Genomic DNA, 22,530 nt, shown 5'->3' on the forward strand with positions numbered 1-22,530 from the left:
AACGTCGAGAAATGTAAAAATTTTCAATTCCGATTTTCGGCCCATTACAATAACTTACCCTACGGGAAGTTAAAAAATCCATTTTCTTTTCCTAAACATATTGTTTGCTCAAATCTCATCAAGATCATGTTTCTTGACAGATGTCCTGAAGATGGAACGTACCTAGTTCCGAAATGTCGACAGTAAATAAATAAATGAAAAAATAACGAAATAGTTTATTTAAAACACTTTTTTTGTTTTTTATTACTTTTTGGATTCTTGTTCGAAACTCTACAATATATATATATATATATATATATATATACATATATATATTCTTGAGATGTTAATTTGCAGCCAAATCGTCGAAGTAAAAAAAACACTGAATAATTGAACTATCTATTTAGTACGTTTCGACACGGTATGTGTGCAATCGTTCAACATATTTTTACAATATCTAAAAGAGTTTATTACAATATTTAAAAAATTGAATTGTAAATATATTATAGATTAAAATAAATTAAATAAGTAAAAAATGAAAAAACATACGCAAAATATTAAACTAACATTATTTTAAAAAGCACAAAACAATAAAATAAAGTATTTAAAAATTAAAACAAATAGTTTGGAGTCTCGCTACATGTTTAACAATGAATGACTGAGTCATTTACTTGCAAAACAAACTCCAAACAAATAACATGTCTGCGTGAGATCTTTTTTTAAAAAAAATTATTTTATTAACAAAGTTCCCAAAGGAGAAGTTTAGTTTTTCGTTTGCAAAAATAGGTATCGTTTTTTGGCATTTGTCAAAATTAGACCTTTCATCGATGTTTTCTCAAAAACGCCTAAACCGATTTCAGAAATTTAAAAGCCATTTGATGTATCTCAATGACTATCGTTTGTCAGTTTTGTGCGACGATCTGCCAAACCATTTCTTTGTAATTTGAAAAAAGTGTTGAACTTTTCGTCCACATTTTAGCTCATACTACCAAATCGATTTTAAAAAATCAAAAACTGTTCGAAAGATATTAGTTGGGAATGATACTGATTAGTTATAGATGAAAATCTACCGAGCCGTTTTCTTGTAATTAGCTGATGAAAAAAAAATTTAAGCTGATTTTTATGAAACTTTTTTTAGCGATATATATCATGGTCTTATAGAAATGTGGGAACCATCTATATAAGAGGTTTGACAACTGATGGCATCACAAGTTTATGCCTCAACTTCAATTGTGTCACCGCTTGTGGGACCCGCCTACGTTGCACCAGATGACACCATGATATACCCTTTAGACATCCCCACTCCTTGTTGCTGAGAGTATTTAACGCATAGCGCAACACAGACTAATTCTCTTTCACCTCAACCATTCAAGGAGTCAACAACTACTGACCTGGGACCACGGACAGTAGCCAGCCAGAATAAGAAAATAATAAATTATAATTTCATTGTAAATTTATCTAATATAATAAATAATATTATATTTATTATTTGAGTTATTCAAGTGGAAATATATGTGAAAGATACTCACATAATTGTTGATCCCGACGTGATATTCTGATCTGAAGATGAAAAAATCAGGTATGAACTCTGATAAAACGCCTTCCAAGACACCGAAGGGTTCCACATCTGAACCTGCCTCAAATCATGTATCCACAAACGACACAATTAACAGAGTTGCAGTAAAAATACCACCGGACTATCGCGCACTTAATGCGAGGACGGTGCCAGATAGATATCCAGTCCGTCACATTCACGATTTCTCAACAAATCTCCAGGGATGTAATACATTTTCTGTTATAGATTTAGTGACGACATACATGCAAATACCGGTAGAAGAAAAGGACGTACCAAAGACAGCAATATCAACGCCTTTTGGCCTGTTTGAGTTTCCATTCATGTCTTTCGGTCTCAGAAACGCTGGACAGACCTTTCAGCGCTTCATAGACGAAGTGTTGATAGGATTAAATTTTTGTTTTGTTTACATAGATGATATTTTAGTTTTTTCCAGAAATGAACAAGAGCATCGAGTGCATTTACGAGCAATATTTAAACGCCTTCACCACCATGGAATTATAATAAATCAGACAAAAAGTACCTTTTGTGTCCCGCTAATTTAGTTTTTGAGATACGAAATTTCCGCAACAGGGACCAAGCCACCATCTGAACGTATCGAAAATCTGAAGAATTTTCCTCGTCCAGAAACCGTAAAGTCCCTTAGACAATTTTTAGGTATGCTCAATTATTATTGCCGTTTTTTACCAAACGCTGCTTCAAACCAAGCAATACTTCACGATGCAATATCATCTATCAAAGACAATAAATCTATCTCCCGGACTCCAGAACTGGAAAAAGCATTTCAATCCTGTAAAGACAAACTTGCGTAAGCAACGCTACTCCAACATCCAATTCATGGTACTAAATTAGGATTATTTACAGATGCTTCCCAGCAGGCAGCAGGCGCCTGTTTGCAACAATTGGTTGAAAACAAATGGCAACCCCTAGCATACTTCTCTAAAAAGTTGACTCCACGTCAATCGACATGGCCAGCTTATTACAGAGAATTACTAGCGGTATATCTTGCTGTACAGCACTACAGGCACATCCTTGAAGCACATCAATGCTTCATTCTTAATGCACAATATACACTGATCACAAACCATTAACTTTTGCATTCTACCAATGCTATGAAAAACTTCCGCCAGTTCAATTAAACCATCTAAATTTTATTTCACAGTTTACAACAGACATAAAATACATCAGGGGCCAGGAAAATATCATAGCTGATACACTGTCACGAGTCGAAGCCATTACAAAAGATAATTTACTTAATTTCAAAATCTTAGCACAGCACCAGAAAGATGATGCAGAACTTAAACGCCTTTTGTTTCAAGACACTAAACTACAATTAGAAGAAATTCCAGTACCAGGCACAAACATAAAGTTGTTTTGCGACACGGCAAAGGCTCAGCCACGACCTTATATCCCGGTACCACTGCGGAGACAAATATTTAACTCATTACATGGTTTGAGTCACCGTGGAATACCAGCAACTTCGCGTCTAATTACTGCACGGTACGTATGGCCATCTATACAGAAAAACTGCCACGATTGGGCTAGAGTTTGTCAAGATTGTCAAAAGTCCAAAATAACACGGCATGTACATGCACCTCACGGTACATTTCCCTTGCCAACAGCAAGATTTGCACATGTACACATCGATATAATTGGTCCTTTACCTCCTGTTAACTACTATAAATATGGTTTGACAGCCATTGATCGATTTACCAAATGGCCAAAAGTATACCCACTACAAGGAATATCTGCAGAAGAAGTAGCGGTTGGATTTTTATCATGCTAGATATCCCGCTTCGGAGCACCAGTCAAAATAACGACGGATCGAGGTACTCAATTTGAATCTGAATTATTTAGATCATTAAATAAATTGACAGGCACCATTAGAATCAGGACTTGCAGCTATCATCCATGTTCCAACAGACTAATAGAGTTATTATTACAGAACAGACGCTTCCATCGACAACTCAAGGCTGCGATAATGTGTTACAAAAACAACACATGGTTGGAAGTAGGGAATTCAATACCGGTATACCGAATTACCGGTAAACCGCACTATTTTTCGGCGGTATTTTTATCGGAATTTACCCCAAAAATACCGGTATTTTCGGTATATATCTATTCTTCGAAATTATAACTGGGAAAATGTTATTCGGCAAAATGTTACTTTGATCGATACCAAATTTAGGTTTTGAATTTAAATAACATAAATAAAAAATAATATAACCTAGAAAATGTTTTATAAAGACCAATGAGTACATAATTATACAAATGAGATCTATCAGAGCACCGTGTTTGAAAAAAATATGCCAAAAATGCATTTTCATGTTAACATTTCAAAAAAGTTGATATTTAGTTTCTAGTAAAACTTGCGGCCCGTTCAATAACGTTTTTGTATATAAATAAAACTTCAAACAAAACTACTTACCACAATTTAATCATAATTAAATAATATTGACGTAAAACATCCTATTAAATGTAATTGAACATCATCCGTCAAAAACGTTTGACATTTCAAGTATTAGCTACCGTCCGTTGTTTTATTTACATTACTCTTCAACAAAAATTTTCAAATTAAAAATGTAAAGTTTCTACGCGATTTTGAAATAATATCTCACCTTTCCGACCATCTCTGGATTGGCATGAATTTTTCAAGGCTAAGACTGGTCAAATCGGTTTAGCCGTTTTCGAGTTTTACTTGGACATTTGAAAGAGAGCTCCATTTTTATATATAAGATATATAATTACTAAATATTTTTGCTTCTTATTACAATTATAAAATATTTTTCGAAAACGTTTCGAAGTTTGAAAATACTATAGAAGCATCACATTGTTTTAAATAACAATACTCAACAATTATAGTAGCTTATTATTTATCTCGACAAAGTATCCGATCTTAAATTAATGTAGAAAAATTATTTTTTTAAAATATTGGAAATTATGCTAATTTAGCACATCGGATAGAGACAATACAGTTTATTATAATAATGTAATATGATCTTTTATGAGTTTTTAGTCTTTCTTACTCATAAGTTTGTTTTTGGTGAAAAGTTCTCAATACACTCGATAGTAATAACGAATTAATTAAATTAGATATAATTTTGTTAAATGATTATTCAAAAAAATAAACTTATTGTTTTATTTTAATGTTTTTATTGTTTAGTTGAATATAGTTGTAGTTGTATATACATTTTTTTATATTTATACTAGTAACTTTCAATTTTGTTTACGTTTGTTTAAGATAATAAAAATACCGGTAATTTACCGGTATTCCGTTTTTAAAATGAAAAATTACCGAAATACCGGTATTGAAATTTTCCATCGGTATTGCATTCCCTAGTTGGAAGCACTTCCGCTAATTCTATTAGGCATTCGAAACGCTTACAAACCTGATATAAAGACATCAGCAGCTGAAATGGTGTATGGTGAACCACTCCGCCTTCCTTTTTTTGAATTACATAAAAATTCTCAAAATTTAAGACATCCGGCTGATTTACTCTCGAGACTTCGATAACACGTAGCGCATCTTCAACCAAGTAAATCTAGAAATCACACAAACAACAAACCATTTATTTTTCAGGACCTACAAACATGCATGCATATTTTTCTCCGCGACGATACTATCAGGAAGTCACTCCAACAACCATATCAAAGTCCATACATAGTTTTCAAGAGAGATGATAAAACAGTAACCAAACGAACTCAGAAAGGCAGTACACGGGTGTCCATCGATCGCATCAAACCAGCCTACATCATCGCAGATCCAGTAGACCAACCAATCATCACCAAAGCAAAGAACAACTATTTCACTCGATCAGGCCGAAAAGTTCATTTTCGAATACCATGACCTCCAGTCTCCGCGGGGGGCTCATGTGGGAACAATCTATATAAGAGGTTTGACAACTGATGGCATCACAAGTTTATACCTCAACTTCAATTGTGTCACCGCTTGTGGGACATGCCTCCGTTGCACCAGATGGCACCACAATATACCCTTTAGGCATCCCCACTCCTTGTTGCTGAGGGTATTTAACGCATAGCGCAACACAGACTAATTCTCTTTCATCTCAACCATTCAAGGAATCAACAACTACTGACCTGGGACCACGGAGAGTAGCCAGCCAGAAGATGAAAATAATAAATTATAATTTCAATGTAAATTTATCTAATATTATATAATAATATTTGATTTATTCAAGTGGAAATATATGTGGAAGATATCCACATAACTTACTAAAATATTATGGCCTTACGACAAGTAGTTTAATTTTAAAAATTCAAAGTTTGAGAAAATGAGTAGTTTTGTTGACGTTTGTTAAAATTAAAATTAGATGATATACTGGTACAACGATATTACTTGGTTTTAATTAACATACTACACCATTAACGTCCTACGAAAACTGGTTCGATTATAATATTGATTTGTGAAAATTTGCTTTTAGAAAATACTCCGAGTTAACGTGTTCGTTCGTTTTTAATTATGTGTAATAAATCCACTCGGAATACTTCTAATCACTCGTTAATTAATTTATTTTTTATTGATTAAGTCGATTATTTACACATATCGGGAAGTTCATGTAACTTGCCTCAAGGCAAAATAGCAATACCAACTAGTTTTTATTTTGTTTAATTTATTATTTATTAAAAATTGTCATATAACTTGATGTTATATTAATTGGTGTTCATATCTTTTTGTGTATTTTGTGTTTTTCTCTTTAATTTATTTGTATGCAATGAAGATGGGTTAAATTTTGACCCAAAACATATGATATTACAATAAAAACATTTTTCTACAATAAAATCGTTTTAATTATTGGATGAATCCCCAAGAACAACTTTATCATATATATATATATATATATATATATATATATATATATATATATATATACAAATATATAGTTAGAAGTCAACCATAGAAAACTTACAAGTATTATTTTGGTTTCATCCAAATCTTCCTGAATTCTAGTCATAGCATCTGCCTCCTTTGGATTCTGCCAATGTGTTAGATGTGCTGCCAGAACATTAACGGGATATATGGAACAAGCCTCAGGACCTTACAGAAGAAGCAATATATATTTAAGTATATTAAAATTTTCTATCAATAAAATATTTGTTTTAAAATAAGTTAAAAATTAAAAGTAAGCTAATTTTTTGCTCAAACCTTTTTGCCACGATTCCGGAGAAATTTTTCCCGCAAACTCATCAAGTATTTTAGTGATCATTGTATGTGCCACGCGACTCGGATACTCATGATCTGATACAACAACACCTGCTAAACCATCACCTCTTACATATACATGGCATGTATATTCTAAATTAAAAAAATAGATCAAAAATATTATTATAGCATGTCATAGTAATTTAAGGCAAGGGTCTTATTATTTACAAGCAAATATTCAATAGTTAAAAGATGACAATCCTGTAAATTGGCATTTAAAACTGAGCCAAGACTATTGATCAAAATTTTCGTGTAATTTATAGTTATATCAATGAATAAATAAAAATAATAAATTAAAGTTTGTAATATAAACATATTACATAGTTACAATTAAATAGTCACGCGACTTTTAGATTTTGTAAATGTATCATGGAGGGCATATGGTTTTAAACATTTAATTATGATATACACGTATATATATATATATATATATATATATATATATACAGTACAGGCCAAAAGTTTCCGGACACATGAAAAAAATCTCATTTTCTGAGTTTTTAGCTATATTTTTCATATAAAAATAATTTTATTCAAGTTAGTTTTGTACATTCTACGTAGTATGAATATTTAGTGACTGATTTGTAACCAATTTTTGAGAAATGATAAACTAATTAGCAATGAAAATGTTAAAATGTCACTGCAGTCGTTTTTCCTGAATATGACCACCCATTGCTTTGATCACTGCAGCGCATATTTTTGGTAATCTTTCGACGAGTTTTTGCAATGTTTGCGCAGGTATGTTCTTCCAGGACTCGTTAAAGCAATTCCACAGGGCAGGGAGGCTGGTTGGATGCAAATCCTTCACGTGGCGTTTAAGCTCGTCCTACAACAGGCCACTCCATTATTTCATATCAAAATATCAAAGGGTGGTCATATTCAGGAAAATCGACTGCAGTGGCATTTTAACATTTTCATTGCTAATTAGTCTATCATTTCTCACAAATTGGTTACAAATCAGTCACTAAACATTAATACTACGTAGAATGTACAAAACCAACTTGAATAAAATTATTTTTATATGAAAAATATAGCTAAAAACTCAGAAAATGAGATTTTTTTCATGTGTCCGGAAACTTTTGGCCTGTACTGTATATATATATATATATATATATATATATATATATATATATATATGGGTGTAGTACTGGATATGATAGAATAAACTCCCATCGTATAAAAATATATAAATTTTAATCATTATAAAATATTACTGATATTAAAAATATAAATGACAAGTCTAATTGTTTTTTTACAATCATGACTAGCCTGCTTGATCCCCACACTCAAATGACCGAGTTTTACCATAACTGCCGCACCATCTGTCGATATACACACAATATCATTGAGATTAAATTCTTGTAACTTTGTTTTTAAAATCTCTAAACACTTTTCAGTTGGCACTTTTCCATGTAAGCGGGCTAGTCCAATGTTCCATATTAGTCCTCCAGTAGAATGTACATTTATATTCAAATACCTTCGATTTCGAACCGAAGTCCATTCATCGAATGTTAAGCTAAACCGTTTACCACTCGATTTTAGACCAGTAATTTCTTTAATGACTTCTGTTTTTATTTTCTTGCTGTATTCAGTGACCATATTTTTTATTTTGGAGCTGATTTAGGTAAGTCAGTATATCCCCTTGCTTGTAACCCTTTTCTTATATCCTCCGATGTGCAAAAAATTCTATATGGTAGTCCATCACGCGCAACCATACGAGCCAAAATTTCACATAGCTGTTTCCTCTTCTGATTTTGAAAATAATAATTTAATGTTTTCGGTAGCTTTGGACTAGAACAACCCGCATCACTTTCATTATCTGCTATTTCCTCCCTTTTAGTTTTTAAAATTATGCTATGTCGTTTCAAGTGCGCGTGAAGACCACTTGTGGATCCTCCCTGACATTTAATTTCTTTTGTACATTTTTTACATTTTGCTACTTGTCCTTGTTTGGTAACTAAATAATAATGCTACACAGAATTCACCTCGTTCCCTTTCTTATGTTCTTGAAATATATTGGTTTCTAAATTCATACTTTTGATTCAAAAACAATTGTTTTAAAATTAATAATTTTCCACAAGCACGAAGTAAACAAACTTTCCTAAAATTACTTAAAACTTTACTTATTGGAAAAACACTCCGCACTGAAATAAAAAAAAATATTCTCAAATAATTTTTTCAGTCAATTTATAATTTTGCACAAGCACAAATTTATCAAACTTCACTCCAAAATTGTATCTACGTGTTGAAAAATAACTTTGCACTGAACTACTAATTTCTATTCTAAAACAATTATTTCCCTAAATTAATATAACTAAACAACTTTCGATCTAAATTTGTAATTTTCCACAAGCACGAAGTAAACAAACTTTCCAAAAAATTAATTAAAACTTTACTTATTGGAAAAACACTCCGCACTGAATTAAAAAAAAAATATTCTCAAATAATTATTTTAGTCAATTTATAATTTTGCACAAGCACAAATTTATCAAACTTCACTCCAAAATTGTATCTACGTGTTGAAAAATAACTTTGCACTGAACTACTAATTTCTATTCTAAAACAATTATTTCACTAAATTAATATAACTAAACAACTTTCGACCTAAATTTGTATCTACGTATTGACAAAACACTTTGCAATGAACAAATGGCCTGTGGAGTTGTATTAGACGATACATATTTCAATTGTCACTCCAGTAACTTCCACAAAGAAAAAATAATTCCCCGAATTAATGCCTAAAGAAAATAGCAATTCCCCGAATAAATTTATAAGTAAATACACTAAAAAAATAGTGTTTCTCCGGGTTTCTATATAACTAGTGCTAGAAGAGTCGATACCAATTATCGATATCGAGTGCTGAAAAAATAATCGTTGATAAAATAACTGTAACAAAAGTAATAATACTACTCAATATTGACTATTGAGTACTTTTTATCAAAATCAATATTTTACACAAGAAGTTATTTCGATACTTACTATACGAAAATACGATAATTAATATACGAAACTTTATTTAAAACAATATAGTGATCCTATACTATCCTCAAAATGCTACACTTTGTAGGTGAAAAATATTTAATTTTTTTTTTTTAATATTTAGGATTATATTACAATCTGTTTTTTTTAATAAAAATACTTTCGATAATTATGATTAGTATGTATCACCCACTAGTAAGCCCATGTCACTTTAAAAATCCGTTGCATTTTTATATAAGATAAAATAACATCATTATTGATTAGTCCGTTCTATTTATTGAAATACGATATGAAGCCCTTTGAAAAGCAATAAATATTCAGTTTAATGACGAGTCGAGATAATATTTTGACACATGTTTATATAACACAACAGCGTGAAGTGATATTTCTTGTCAGCGATTATCGGATTTCAAACATGTACATATGTAACATGTATCCACAAGCGCCATGTAAAAATATCGAAAATACCGGTATTTTTAAGTTAATTACCGGTATAAATACCGCCGAAAAATTAGGCGGTTTACCGGTAATTCGGTATACCGGTAAACCGATATTGCATTCCCTAGTCCTCATCGAGATACATCAAATGGCTTTTAAATTTCTGAAATCGGTTCAGGCGTTTTTGAGAAAACGTCGATGAAAGGTCTAATTTTGACAAATGCCAAAAAAACGATACCAATTTTTGCAAACTAAAAACTAATCAGTACGATTCCCAATCATTATCTTTCGAACGGTTTTTGAATTTTCATAATCGATTCAAAATTACGGGCTAACACGTGGACGAAAAATTTTTCACTTTTCTGCTTTTCTGCTTCTCCTTTGGGAAGTTAATAAATATTAAATGTTAAATATGAACAACACAACTCAGATTTTTACACACACTTTATTTAATAATTATAGACCTTTCGAGACCATGGTATGCCTCATCTTCAGGGTAATTTCAAAGCAGTAAAAATTATTTACTAATACATTATTTAATTTTTTATTCAAATTATATTTAGTTTTTAACAAACAAAAAACACCAATTGTCCATACAATGCTTAACACAGTACTAAACATGTGAATATTTGAAAACATTTTTTAAACAAATGGTAAACAAAAATATTATAAATTATTGATATATATGACGTTTAAATAAGTGTTGTGTGAATTATTTGTGTCAGTTATGGTCAATTCTCAGATTTACGCTATTGTTAGTCTGAACTAATAACTTTTTCATGGAATAAAATTTGGGGATTATCAAATACCATGATTACCATGATACCATACCATGTTCTCGAAACGTCTGTAATTATTAAATAAAGTGTATGTAAAAATCTGAGTGTTGTGTTGTTTATATTTAACATTTTTTATTCGTTTCACTCATATCACAATATATATATATATATATATATATATATATATATATATATATGTATATGTTATATATATGTATATGTACATGATGATTGTTTTTCGAGTTTCAAACATATTTGATATATTTGCACCCAATTATTTGAATTAAAACAACAGTATTTCATGATGACATACGTCAAGAATCATCAGTATGTATACATATTGAAGAATTAATAAGATAAATAAAGAATTGAATCAATTTATCTTTTTTGATACAACGAATTGGCTGCAAACTATATATATATATATATATATATATATATATATATATATATATATATATAGTTTACTATATACTATACAGTGGACCCCCAGTAATCCGGCCCCTGTCTAGTCAGGCACCCCTTGTAATCCGACATTGATGAATATTGGCATGCTTCTTAAATTGCATACATATGTAGTTGATTCATAGTTTTTGATTATTTTAGTATGTATGTATGTATGTACATTTGTTTGTACAAAATTATTTCCTAACGTAAAGTTATTGCATATTTCTTGTGAGTTTTATAGCATTAATGACGTTAATTTTATAATAAAACTTTATATAGTAAGCTCTCTATTGTGAATTTACTAAATTTGACATATATACATAATAAAGTATGATTTGTACTTCAGAGTACATTATATGTATTTATTATAAAGAATCATCATTGGATCTACAATTTGTCGGATTACAAGGTACTATTTTGTAAAAAAATTGGACTATAAGGGGTCTTAGGAAGTTCTCTACAATCCGACAAATTCGATAGTTTGACACTGCCCTGCAAAATGATTGTCGGACTACCGGGGGTCCACTGTATATATATATATTATATGTATATATATATATATATATATATATATATATATACACCTAACCCCATTTTATATGGTAGGTACTTGTTTTATACATTTTACACGGTTTTTGAGAATAGAATTTTTTTAACAAAGTATATTAATGAGAATAGAATTTTTTTTAATGAAGTATATTAATTTTGTATTTACTTTAGTCTATTCATTTTAGTAGTATAATAAGTAGATCAGTTGGAAACTCCCCGTTTTATGATCAAAATTAAATGTTGAGAGTATATAAGCTAGTTTGTTTCAAGTGACAGTGATTAAATTTGAATGAAAATAGAATGTTAAGTCTTATTTATCGTAATCAGCGGGAATTTTAATTTCTATTTATAAAGAAAATATTCAAAATAGATTTTATTTATATTACTTTCATCATTGGAATAAATTAATATTTTTATAAATTATTAAATGGTTTGATATCAATTATATTAATATTTATTTATCGTTCAATGTGTTTGTTATTTATTATATTAAAAACTGACAAAAAGAGGTTTCTATAGTGATTTTCGTTTAGCAAGGTTTTACTATAAAAATGTGAATTTTTCGTGTAAAGCGGGTGATAGGTGTATATATATTATTCATCATATATATATATATATATATATATATATATATATATATATATATATATATATATATTTATAGACTATAATACAATATTCACAATTACGTGCCATTTTCTTTCACTGACTGCCTAGCCGCTGCTTGTGTACGTTCCACAATAGTTTGACTGACAAACCCTAGAAACTCTTGAACAGATCCTCTTTGAAAAAAACTGAAGCTCTGTAATTCATATACTGATTTAAGTAGGGAGACACTTGTGGAGCCTTTGTAAAGAATACTGGCCGAATATAATTTAACCATTTTATTATATTATTATTGAAATATTAAAGCGACTAATTAACTAAATTTACTACTAAATCTACGACTAAATTAATTTCAATCACAATATGCCTAATAATATGTTGACGATATTTCATTTACTAATAGTAACATTCTAAAAATGTCAAATTGACAAAAGTAATCAAACTGAAGTCAATAGCAAAGACCAGACTAATGTCATTCTGTGTTCTGATTCTGACCTAATGAAGTTAGTCGCGATGACAGCATGACAGCAACGCGTTGAACAAAGATAAAAGCCTAGACACAGACAATATTAGAATCATGGCCGGTAATCTCCGAACAAACATCTGTAATCTTGTGTTTAGTTCCGTCTCCCTCGATAGGAGCGCTGGTAGCGCTACAAAACAGGCTTCTAGAATCTAATATGGCGGTATAACATTAAATTTATTAAAATTTGTTAAAAGTTTATAACAAATATCACGTCAAAGTGCGGTGTACAACAATGCAGAAACACCAACAAATATGCAAAAATGCACGTATTTCCTGCTGAAAATGACGTAAAATGTAAAATGATTAGTGAATTAGCTGGAGCCCGGGTTGAGAACTGGTGATGAGAACTGGATAAATAAGTTTCATTAATATGCACACAACAAAATACTCGCATCTATTATTAGCGCTTCTGATATAATTTTTTATTATAGCTTAATAACTGAAACATTTAACAGTATCTATGCTAGTAATTTTAATACAAGACATCCGTCATACTAAATCTCTTTCTGGAAGGTATGTTATTGAAAAATTATTCGTTTTATAACACTTTTTTGTATTATTCTGGCAAAGGAAAACCGTCCCTGAAAGGTGTGTTATTTAAAGTTTTTCATACTGCAAATTATGTTCGTAGCAAATGATTCTAGATATTTTTTTTTCAGCAGAGGTTCTTAACTCAAGATATAAGCCGTGCAGAGACCTGATATGAAAAAAACAAAATTTATACCATATAACAAATGTGTTGAGTAAAGAAGTCAGAAGGATAAATATACAAAAAATATATTGAGGCAGAAGTTACAAGAAAGTCTCAAATGTGCTGAAAATTTTGCTTATCTCCCAGCAACATTAAATAAGAGGGCTAGTAATTTTATATTAAGTCAACTAAGATAACATACAAAGAAGCCAAAAGGAAGAAAATATACACTTAATGATAAAATTCTTGCTTTATCTCTGCATAAAATTTATCCAAGAGGTTATTATTGTTGGAGAAAAATATTTGTTTTGCCTGCTCCTCAAACTTGAGAAAGTTGCTCTCAGCAATTCCTTTGTATAGTGGTATTAATGAGACCCTTTTCCAAACATTGGGTTCAGCTATGGCACAGAAAAAATATGTGAATAGCAAAAACTGTATTCTGATGTTTGATGAAATATCATTATCATCTGCATTATTTTACGACTGTAAAAAGGATCATATTGTTGGTTTTCAGGAACTGGCAAATGGTAGGAAAAGTTTTTTTGCTGATCATGCTCTTGTCTTTTTCAAAAAATTTCAAATCGAATAGTTGATACTTGAACTGTACGCAATGTTCATTTTTTTGTGATTGTTTCATGAATGTGTTTTTTTTAATAAATTTATAGTAATAAATAATGAAGTTGAATGCTTTAGCAATTGTAGAAATACAGTTTATTTCTGTTTATTATTGGTGATAATACGTTTAACAGATGTCGAGAAGTATATAGATCATGAATTGTACAATAATTTACAGGATAACAGCAAAATAGTTTTTAAGTGACATCCTCATATAGTAATTCATTTTAGTATGCTGTTGATATGCTTTTCAAATGAAAGTAATTTTGATTTTATCCTTTAATTAAATTGGCAAATGTGTTTGCATATAACTTTCTTGAATTTTTGACAGTTACTGTTATGAGAACACAATGATTTCTTTTTCTTTGTAATAATGATGATAATGATATTTCGTTCAACATTTTAAAGCAGATTAACGTAACGTGCATAAAAGGTTTTCAGATAGAGACTATACATAGATTTAATGTAACTTAATCATTATTTGATTGAGCACCAAGATGAATATAAACAGAGTTAATTTTCAAGAATATCTTAGGCATAAATTTTATTCTTCATTTTTGAATATGTTCCTCTTTTTTGATTGCAATATAAATTTATGATCTTATTGAATTGTTCTTCCTGGGATTTTAAGTTAACTTTTGAGCGCATGAAGAGAGTTCTAGTAACTTCTATCTCTTGTTTGGTATTTATTATTCGGATCAATTCTCAATACTTTAAGTATATAGTATTAGTTAAAGATCAATACTTTGTCATGTTAGCATGTGATGGTTGATGATTATTCAATACAACCTCATTATTTTGTAATTGACATGAAGTTGTTGCTGTATCACAATAATTTACAGCAGTACTTTCATCTGAAAAGATAACATAAATATGTTCAATTGTGAATAGTTGAAGCGTTTTTCAGGAGTTAAATATCAAAAAAGGCTCTTTCTCATGTCGACGGTGTTGACATTAACATCTGGCTTGATACCTGGCTCAAATTTTCTAATAAATTAGCAGTAAAATTTATACTTGTTTATCTATGGTAGTAACCAATGTATTTTCTTTTAGTTTGTTTTTTGACAATGCAATCTGGACCTTTCGGTGTTTATAAGATCATTTAACTTGTATCAATAGACAACGGGCAAGTCCATAAAAATGTCAGTGAACACGCCGTGACTTCTCATGGTGGCCAAAAAGTGCGACTGGCGGCCCAAACAATATGGCGTTTGACAGGTTTTATTTCGTATTTTGATAGGTTTTATTCAAACTTATGTGCTTGTTAAAGATCCTAAAGATGGTTATTGCTTCTTATGATCGCAGGTTTTATCTATTTCTAATAATAATGCGTCATATCTGTGTCATCAATCATGTGCATATATTAAGTAAAGAAAGCGTTTGAATAAGAAAATGATTTTTTTATAATTTCGATAGAAAATTAACGAAGAAATAAATTGCTTTGTTAGATAAATTCAGTGAGGTATGTAGTCATAATTAAAATATTTATGTTATTCGCCACCATATTCAAACAAATATCAGTTACTTAAAAGTAGGAAAGTATTGTTTCGTCACCTGCAGGTATGTTTTGTTTTATTGATTGCAAATAAACTATAATTTTAGGAAGCTATTGTATCAGTATATGCAAGGAAGAAAAGTTTCTCAAAATGTATACCAATACTGGAACTGTTTTATTTTGAGTAGTATTTACTATTATTGATAGAGAAGGTCTCCTTCATAGATTGGTAACTATTTGTTTGAATTTAATATTATCTACCTGTTAAAAATTATATGCACTCAATGTTTTTCAAATAAAATTATACGCACTCAATGCTTTCAAATTATTTAGGTACATTGATTTCCAAAAGCTTTCAATTTATGTATTACATATAAAATTAATATACAGTTAATATTATTATACAAGTCTAGAGTTATGATACATACATATATATATATATATATATATATATATATATATATATATTGAGGATTTTTTGTTCGACGTTGAAACATATTGAAATGAATAAAACAGCCAATGCGTCGAATGTAAAGAATTTATTTTAATTTTTATACGTTTCGAGACTAGATGTGTCTCATCATTCAGCTAAAAGAAATTTACATTATAAAGAAAAAGTTTTAAAAAATGAATTTATATTGGAAAAATTAATTGAAAACAACAATTATACACACCAGATCAGGAAAAACCACACTAATTAACACATTTTTCAACACCACAATCACATATTACTACTGTAGGAAAGCAAAAATAATTTAAGAAAAGACCAAAAAAGGTAAAAGTAAAAATGTATGAAATACATATTTTGTTTTTAACCGATAGCATAGCGACACGGTTTGACTTATTTGCGTCGGCGACGAGTAGTACGCTATGTAACGCCAGAACGCGAGCAAGGAACAGTGGGGATATCAGGGGCGTAGTAGAGAGTCAGATTTACAGAAATTAATTATATTTTGACAACTTTCTGAGAGTAAGCAAGAAGAACTGCGTTTGTTCACACAATTTGAATTTAAATAGATAAAACATGATTCAGAAAATCTTCTAAGGTCTACATTTTTTTCTTTATATAAAATTATAGGATGGTCAGTATTAAAAGAGTGTTTGAAATTAATAATGTGCTCAGAAAACATTGTTTTAAATTGTCTAGGGTTTTTTGAATTATAAATATGTTGATTCATTCTTTTGCTAATGTATTGAGAACTTTCACCGATGTAACAACTGTCACAATCTAAACAATTAATTTTATAAACGGCATCGGTGATTCTGTCAGACGGAGATTTTGATTTAAAAGTAGAAAACAGGGTACTGAGTGTGTTATCAAAAGTAAAAACTAAAAGAAAACCTTCAACCGAAAAAAGTTTTTAAAAAATAAGAAAAGCTCCCTAAATAAGGTAAACAAATAATGCCTTTATATTTGCTAAATAGAGAAGAAGAATTTGAATCAGCGGTAAAATATTTTTGAACAACGGATGTGACATTATTATTATCAATATTGGAAACGTTTAAATATTCTAACCTATTTTTAATTATATTATTGATTAAATGTATAGGATAAGAGTTATTTGTGAGAATGGAGCGGACTAAATCCAAGTTTTTATTCCAAAAAGTTTTATTGCTTAAAAGAATAGCTCTACCAATGAGAGAAATGATGATAGAAATTTTTACGGAACGAGAATGAAACGATAAGTAATTAATGTATCTACCAGAAGAAGTTGGTTTCTGAAACCAATCAGTTAAAATATAATTGTTTTGGTTTCTAATAAGTTTAATGTCTAAAAAACTAATGGAATTGTCATCTTCAAACTCACAAGTAAACTTTAAATGATTGTTAAAAGAATTAAAGGCATCAAGAGTGGAGGAGATGGAATTATTTTCTAAACACAAGAGAACGTCATCAACATATCTAAAGTAGAAGAAAGGTTGAACGGGAAGTTTGGGTGAAACAAAATTTTTAAGTAACTGTAAAGTTAAATCTGCCAAAGGGGGATTAATGCTAGAGCCCATAGGCATACCAAAAATCTGAGCAAAAAATGTATTGTCAAAACAAAAATATGTATTATTGAATATGAAATTTAAAATGTATTTAAACCAAAATAAATTGATAGTTGTATGTGGTTTGATGTCATTCCAACGATCCGAAATGGCATCCAACGCAAGATCCCATGGAACGTTAGTAAACAACGAAACGACATCAAAGCTATAACCAAAGAAAAGTCAGACGGTATACTTAAGTTGTTTAAAAATTTTGTCAAAATAAAAGAGTTTGAGACATTAGATTACTTTTGATAACACACTCAGTACCCTGTTTTCTACTTTAAAATCAAAATCTCCGTCTGACAGAATCACCGATGCCGTTTATAAAATTAATTGTTTAGATTGTGACAGTTGTTACATCGGTGAAAGTTCTCAATACATTAGCAAAAGAATGAATCAACATATTTATAATTCAAAAAACCCTAGACAATTTAAAACAATGTTTTCTGAGCACATTATTAATTTCAAACACTCTTTTAATACTGACCATCCTATAATTTTATATAAAGAAAAAAATGTAGACCTTAGAAAATTTTCCGAATCATGTTTTATCTATTTAAATTCAAATTGTGTGAACAAACGCAGTTCTTCTTGCTTACTCTCAGAAAGTTATCAAAATATAATTAATTTCTGTAAATCTGACTCTCTACTACGCCCCTGATATCCCCACTGTTCCTTGCTCGCGTTCTGGCGTTGCATAGCGTACTACTCGTTGCCGACGCAAATAAGTCAAACCGTGTCGCTATGCTATCGGTTAAAAACAAAATATGTGTTTCATACATTTTTACTTTTACCTTTTTTGGTCTTTTCTTAAATTATTTTTGCTTTCCTACAGTAGTAATATGTGATTGTGGTGTTGAAAAATGTGTTAATTAGTGTGGTTTTTCCTGATCTGGTGTGTATAATTGTTGTTTTCAATTAATTTTTCCAATATAAATTCATTTTTTAAAACTTTTTCTTTATAATGTAAATTTCTTTTAGCTGAATGATGAGACACATCTAGTCTCAAAATGTATAAAAAATTAAAATAAATTCTTTACATTCGACGCATTGGCTGTTTTATTCATTTCAATATGTTTCAACGTCGAACAAAAAATCCTCAAGATATCACTCCTAGGCCTTTAAAGGAAAATATTTTTTCAAAATTTTATGATTTACCTACATTTTCTTCTATGGATCCTACTCAAGAACTTTTTACAAATCTTTACAATGGGAATTCAAATTTCAAGTCATACCGCCGTCCTTCTGCTGAACCATGGTCTCCATCAAGATATATTGGGACTTTGAATACTACAAGTTACTCTACTAGATGCCAATTTCAAGATGGATCGTCTTCTTTTTATAACATTATTTAGAAACACTATAGACACCACATCAGGTTAAAGTTAGTTAATTTTTCTTCTCTAAATTTAAAATTGGCAAATACAATTAATAGACGCAATTTTCTGTTACGCTGTAGGAAGTTCAAAATAATTCCGAAATTCTTTGATTCAAACAATTTTCTCAATAAATTTAATCATTTAACTTCGTCATCTTTAAAGAAAAAGTTGACAAGCGTCAGCTTTGAAGCTATGTCATGCGAAATAAAACATACTTTTTCTCTTATTTCTTCTCTCATCTCTAACATAAACAATTTAGTAAATGTTTTATCTTCCATTTTAGAGCCGTTCATTTTGAATAATTTCTTTGAATTTGAAAAATTAAAATTTGATAGAATTTTCTCCAGTCTCAAACAGTCCCACAAAAATAAATTTGAAAAACTTTTAATTTCACATAATAAACACTCGGTCCCTCTTATTAAAGACGATTTGATAGACAAATAGCTTAAGAACGTTTCTAATAAAACCATTCCCCAACATTTAAAATATATTTTTGCCCTCGGTCCTAAATTCTCTCTCCCCCCTTCCAAAAAACATTTCAATTTTATAAAGATCCTTAGCAATCTAGAGTTGGGTATTTGTAAAATGAAAGATCCAGAAAAGGAATCAAAATTAAGATTAACTTGTTGCAATAATTTTTTATCTTTTATTAAAAAAAAATTAAATACCAATTCCAATCCTTTACATTTAGAAATTGCCAGAGATTTAAAATTATGCAAAAAGTTCTTGAGAGAAAATCCTGACATCATAGTTACCAGAGCTGATAAGGGAAACCTTACAGTGATTATGAATAAGTCTGATTATCTCTCAAAAACCGAAGCACTTTTAAATGACACACTTACATACAAACCTTTAACTAATGACCCTACCGATTACATAAACAGAAAAACTCATAAACTTATCACAAATTTAATCCAAAAAAAAACAAATATCCAAATCTTTAGGTTTTTTTCTTGAGGTTTTTCATCCAGACTTTCCTAAATTATATTGCCTTCCAAAAATCCACAAAGCAGATTTACCGTTAAAACCTATAGTTGCTGACATAAACTCACCGTTAAGTAATTTAACTAAATATTTAAGTTCTATCCTCTCTAAGGTCACCATTTTATCAAAATCTAATGTCTCAAACTCTTTTATTTTGGCAAATTTTTTAAACAACTTAAGTATACCGTCTGACTTTTCTTTGGTTAGCTTTGATGTCGTTTCGTTGTTTACTAACGTTTCATGGGATCTTGCGTTGGATGCCATTTCGTATCGTTGGAATGACATCAAACCACATACAACTATCAATTTATTTTGGTTTAAATACATTTTAAATTTCATATTCAATAATACATATTTTTGTTTTGACAATAAATTTTTTGCTCAGATTTTTGGTATGCCTATGGGCTCTAGCATTAGTCCCCCTTTGGCAGATTTAACTTTACAGTTACTTGAAAATTTTGTTTTACCCAAACTTCCTGTTCAACCTTTCTTTTACTTTAGATATGTTGATGACGTTCTCTTGTGTTTAGAAAATAATTCCATCTCCTCCACTCTTGATGCCTTTAATTCTTTTAACAATCATTTAAAGTTTACTTGTGAGTTTGAAGATGACAATTCCATTAGTTTTTTAGACATTAAACTTATTAGAAACCAAAACAATTATATTTTAACTGATTGGTTTCAGAAACCAACTTCTTCTGGTAGATACATTAATTACTTATCGTTTCATTCTCGTTCCGTAAAAATTTCTATCATCATTTCTCTCATTGATAGAGCTATTCTTTTAAGCAATAAAACTTTTTGGAATAAAAACTTGGTTTTAGTCCGCTCCATTCTCACAAATAACTCTTATCCTTTACATTTAATCAATAATATAATTATGAATAGGTTAAAATATTTAAACGTTACCAATATTGATAATAATAATGTCACATCCGTTGTTCAAAAATATTTTACCGCTGATTCAAATTCTTCTTCTTTATTTAGCAAATATAAAAGCATTATTTGTTTACCTTATTTGGGTAGCTTTTCTTATTTTTTAAAAAAACTTTTTTCTGTTAAAGGTGTGCTTTTAGTTTTTACTTTTGATAACACACTCAGTTCTCTGTTTTCTACTTTAAAATCAAAATCTCCGTCTGACAGAATCACCGATGCCGTTTATAAAATTAATTGTTTAGATTGTGACAGTTGTTACATCAGTGAAAGTTCTCAATACATTAGCAAAAGAATGAATCAACATATTTATAATTCAAAAAACCCTAGACAATTTAAAACAATGTTTTCTGAGCACATTATTAATTTCAAACACTCTTTTAATACTGACCATCCTATAATTTTATATAAAGAAAAAAATGTAGACCTTAGAAAATTTTCCGAATCATGTTTTATCTATTTAAATTCAAATTGTGTGAACAAACGCAGTTCTTCTTGCTTACTCTCAGAAAGTTATCAAAATATAATTAATTTCTGTAAATCTGACTCTCTACTACGCCCCTGATATCCCCACTGTTCCTTGCTCGCGTTCTGGCGTTGCATAGCGTACTACTCGTTGCCGACGCAAATAAGTCAAACCGTGTCGCTATGCTATCGGTTAAAAACAAAATATGTGTTTCATACATTTTTACTTTTACCTTTTTTGGTCTTTTCTTAAATTATTTTTGCTTTCCTACAGTAGTAATATGTGATTGTGGTGTTGAAAAATGTGTTAATTAGTGTGGTTTTTCCTGATCTGGTGTGTATAATTGTTGTTTTCAATTAATTTTTCCAGTATAAATTCATTTTTTAAAACTTTTTCTTTATAATGTAAATTTCTTTTAGCTGAATGATGAGACACATCTAGTCTCGAAACGTATAAAAAATTAAAATAAATTCTTTACATTCGACGCATTGGCTGTTTTATTCATTTCATATATATATATATATATATATATATTATATATATATATCTTATATATAAAAATGGATCGCAAAAAAATCAATGTCAATGTCCATTTGCCGCCCTTGCCGGTGGTATTTTCTTGCATTTTCTGCTATACTCTACTGAGTGTGCTTTTGTTTTGTTTGTAGTGTTTTGTTATCTTCCTATGAATAAAAAGTTATTACAAGTGACACAATATTTTAATATTGCCTCCTATGAGACGAGGCAATTTAAGTAGAAGAACACGAAATGCTACAAACCAAGCTAATTACCGATCTAATCGTACTGCACAAGAACATGACAACCGAAATGAACAT

General features: G+C 29.9%; 1 protein-coding gene across 1 annotated transcript; it reads right to left on the bottom strand.

Annotated features, from left to right (window-relative positions):
* Positions 1–5,472: 5,472 nt before the first annotated feature.
* On the bottom strand, positions 5,473–12,863 carry LOC113367207 (synaptobrevin homolog YKT6-like). The gene is made up of 4 exons (XM_026608836.1): positions 12,659–12,863; positions 6,717–6,866; positions 6,481–6,608; positions 5,473–5,571 (listed from the first exon to the last, which is right to left on the bottom strand). The coding sequence occupies exons 1-4, from the start codon at positions 12,846–12,848 to the stop codon at positions 5,473–5,475; spliced, it is 567 nt and encodes a 188-aa protein (XP_026464621.1). The 5' UTR covers positions 12,849–12,863.
* Positions 12,864–22,530: the final 9,667 nt, after the last annotated feature.

The sequence above is a fragment of the Ctenocephalides felis genome, unplaced genomic scaffold, assembly GCF_003426905.1.
Source record: "Ctenocephalides felis isolate EL2017-DRISC unplaced genomic scaffold, ASM342690v1 CF-g0.4_SCAFFOLD_01170, whole genome shotgun sequence".
In the NCBI taxonomy this organism is placed as follows: Eukaryota; Metazoa; Arthropoda; class Insecta; order Siphonaptera; family Pulicidae; genus Ctenocephalides; species Ctenocephalides felis.

Bases quoted from the DNA above. Each gene is read 5' to 3' on its own strand.
- LOC113367207 (XM_026608836.1), bottom strand. From the start codon at position 12,848: ATGGTTAAATTATATTCGGCCAGTATTCTTTACAAAGGCTCCACAAGT. The intron at 6,609-6,716 runs GTTTGAGCAAAA...TTCTTCTGTAAG, and splicing joins TCCGGAATCGTGGCAAAAAG to GTCCTGAGGCTTGTTCCATA. The intron at 5,572-6,480 runs GTAAGTTTTCTA...AAATACCCTCAG, and splicing joins ATGAAACCAAAATAATACTT to CAACAAGGAGTGGGGATGCC.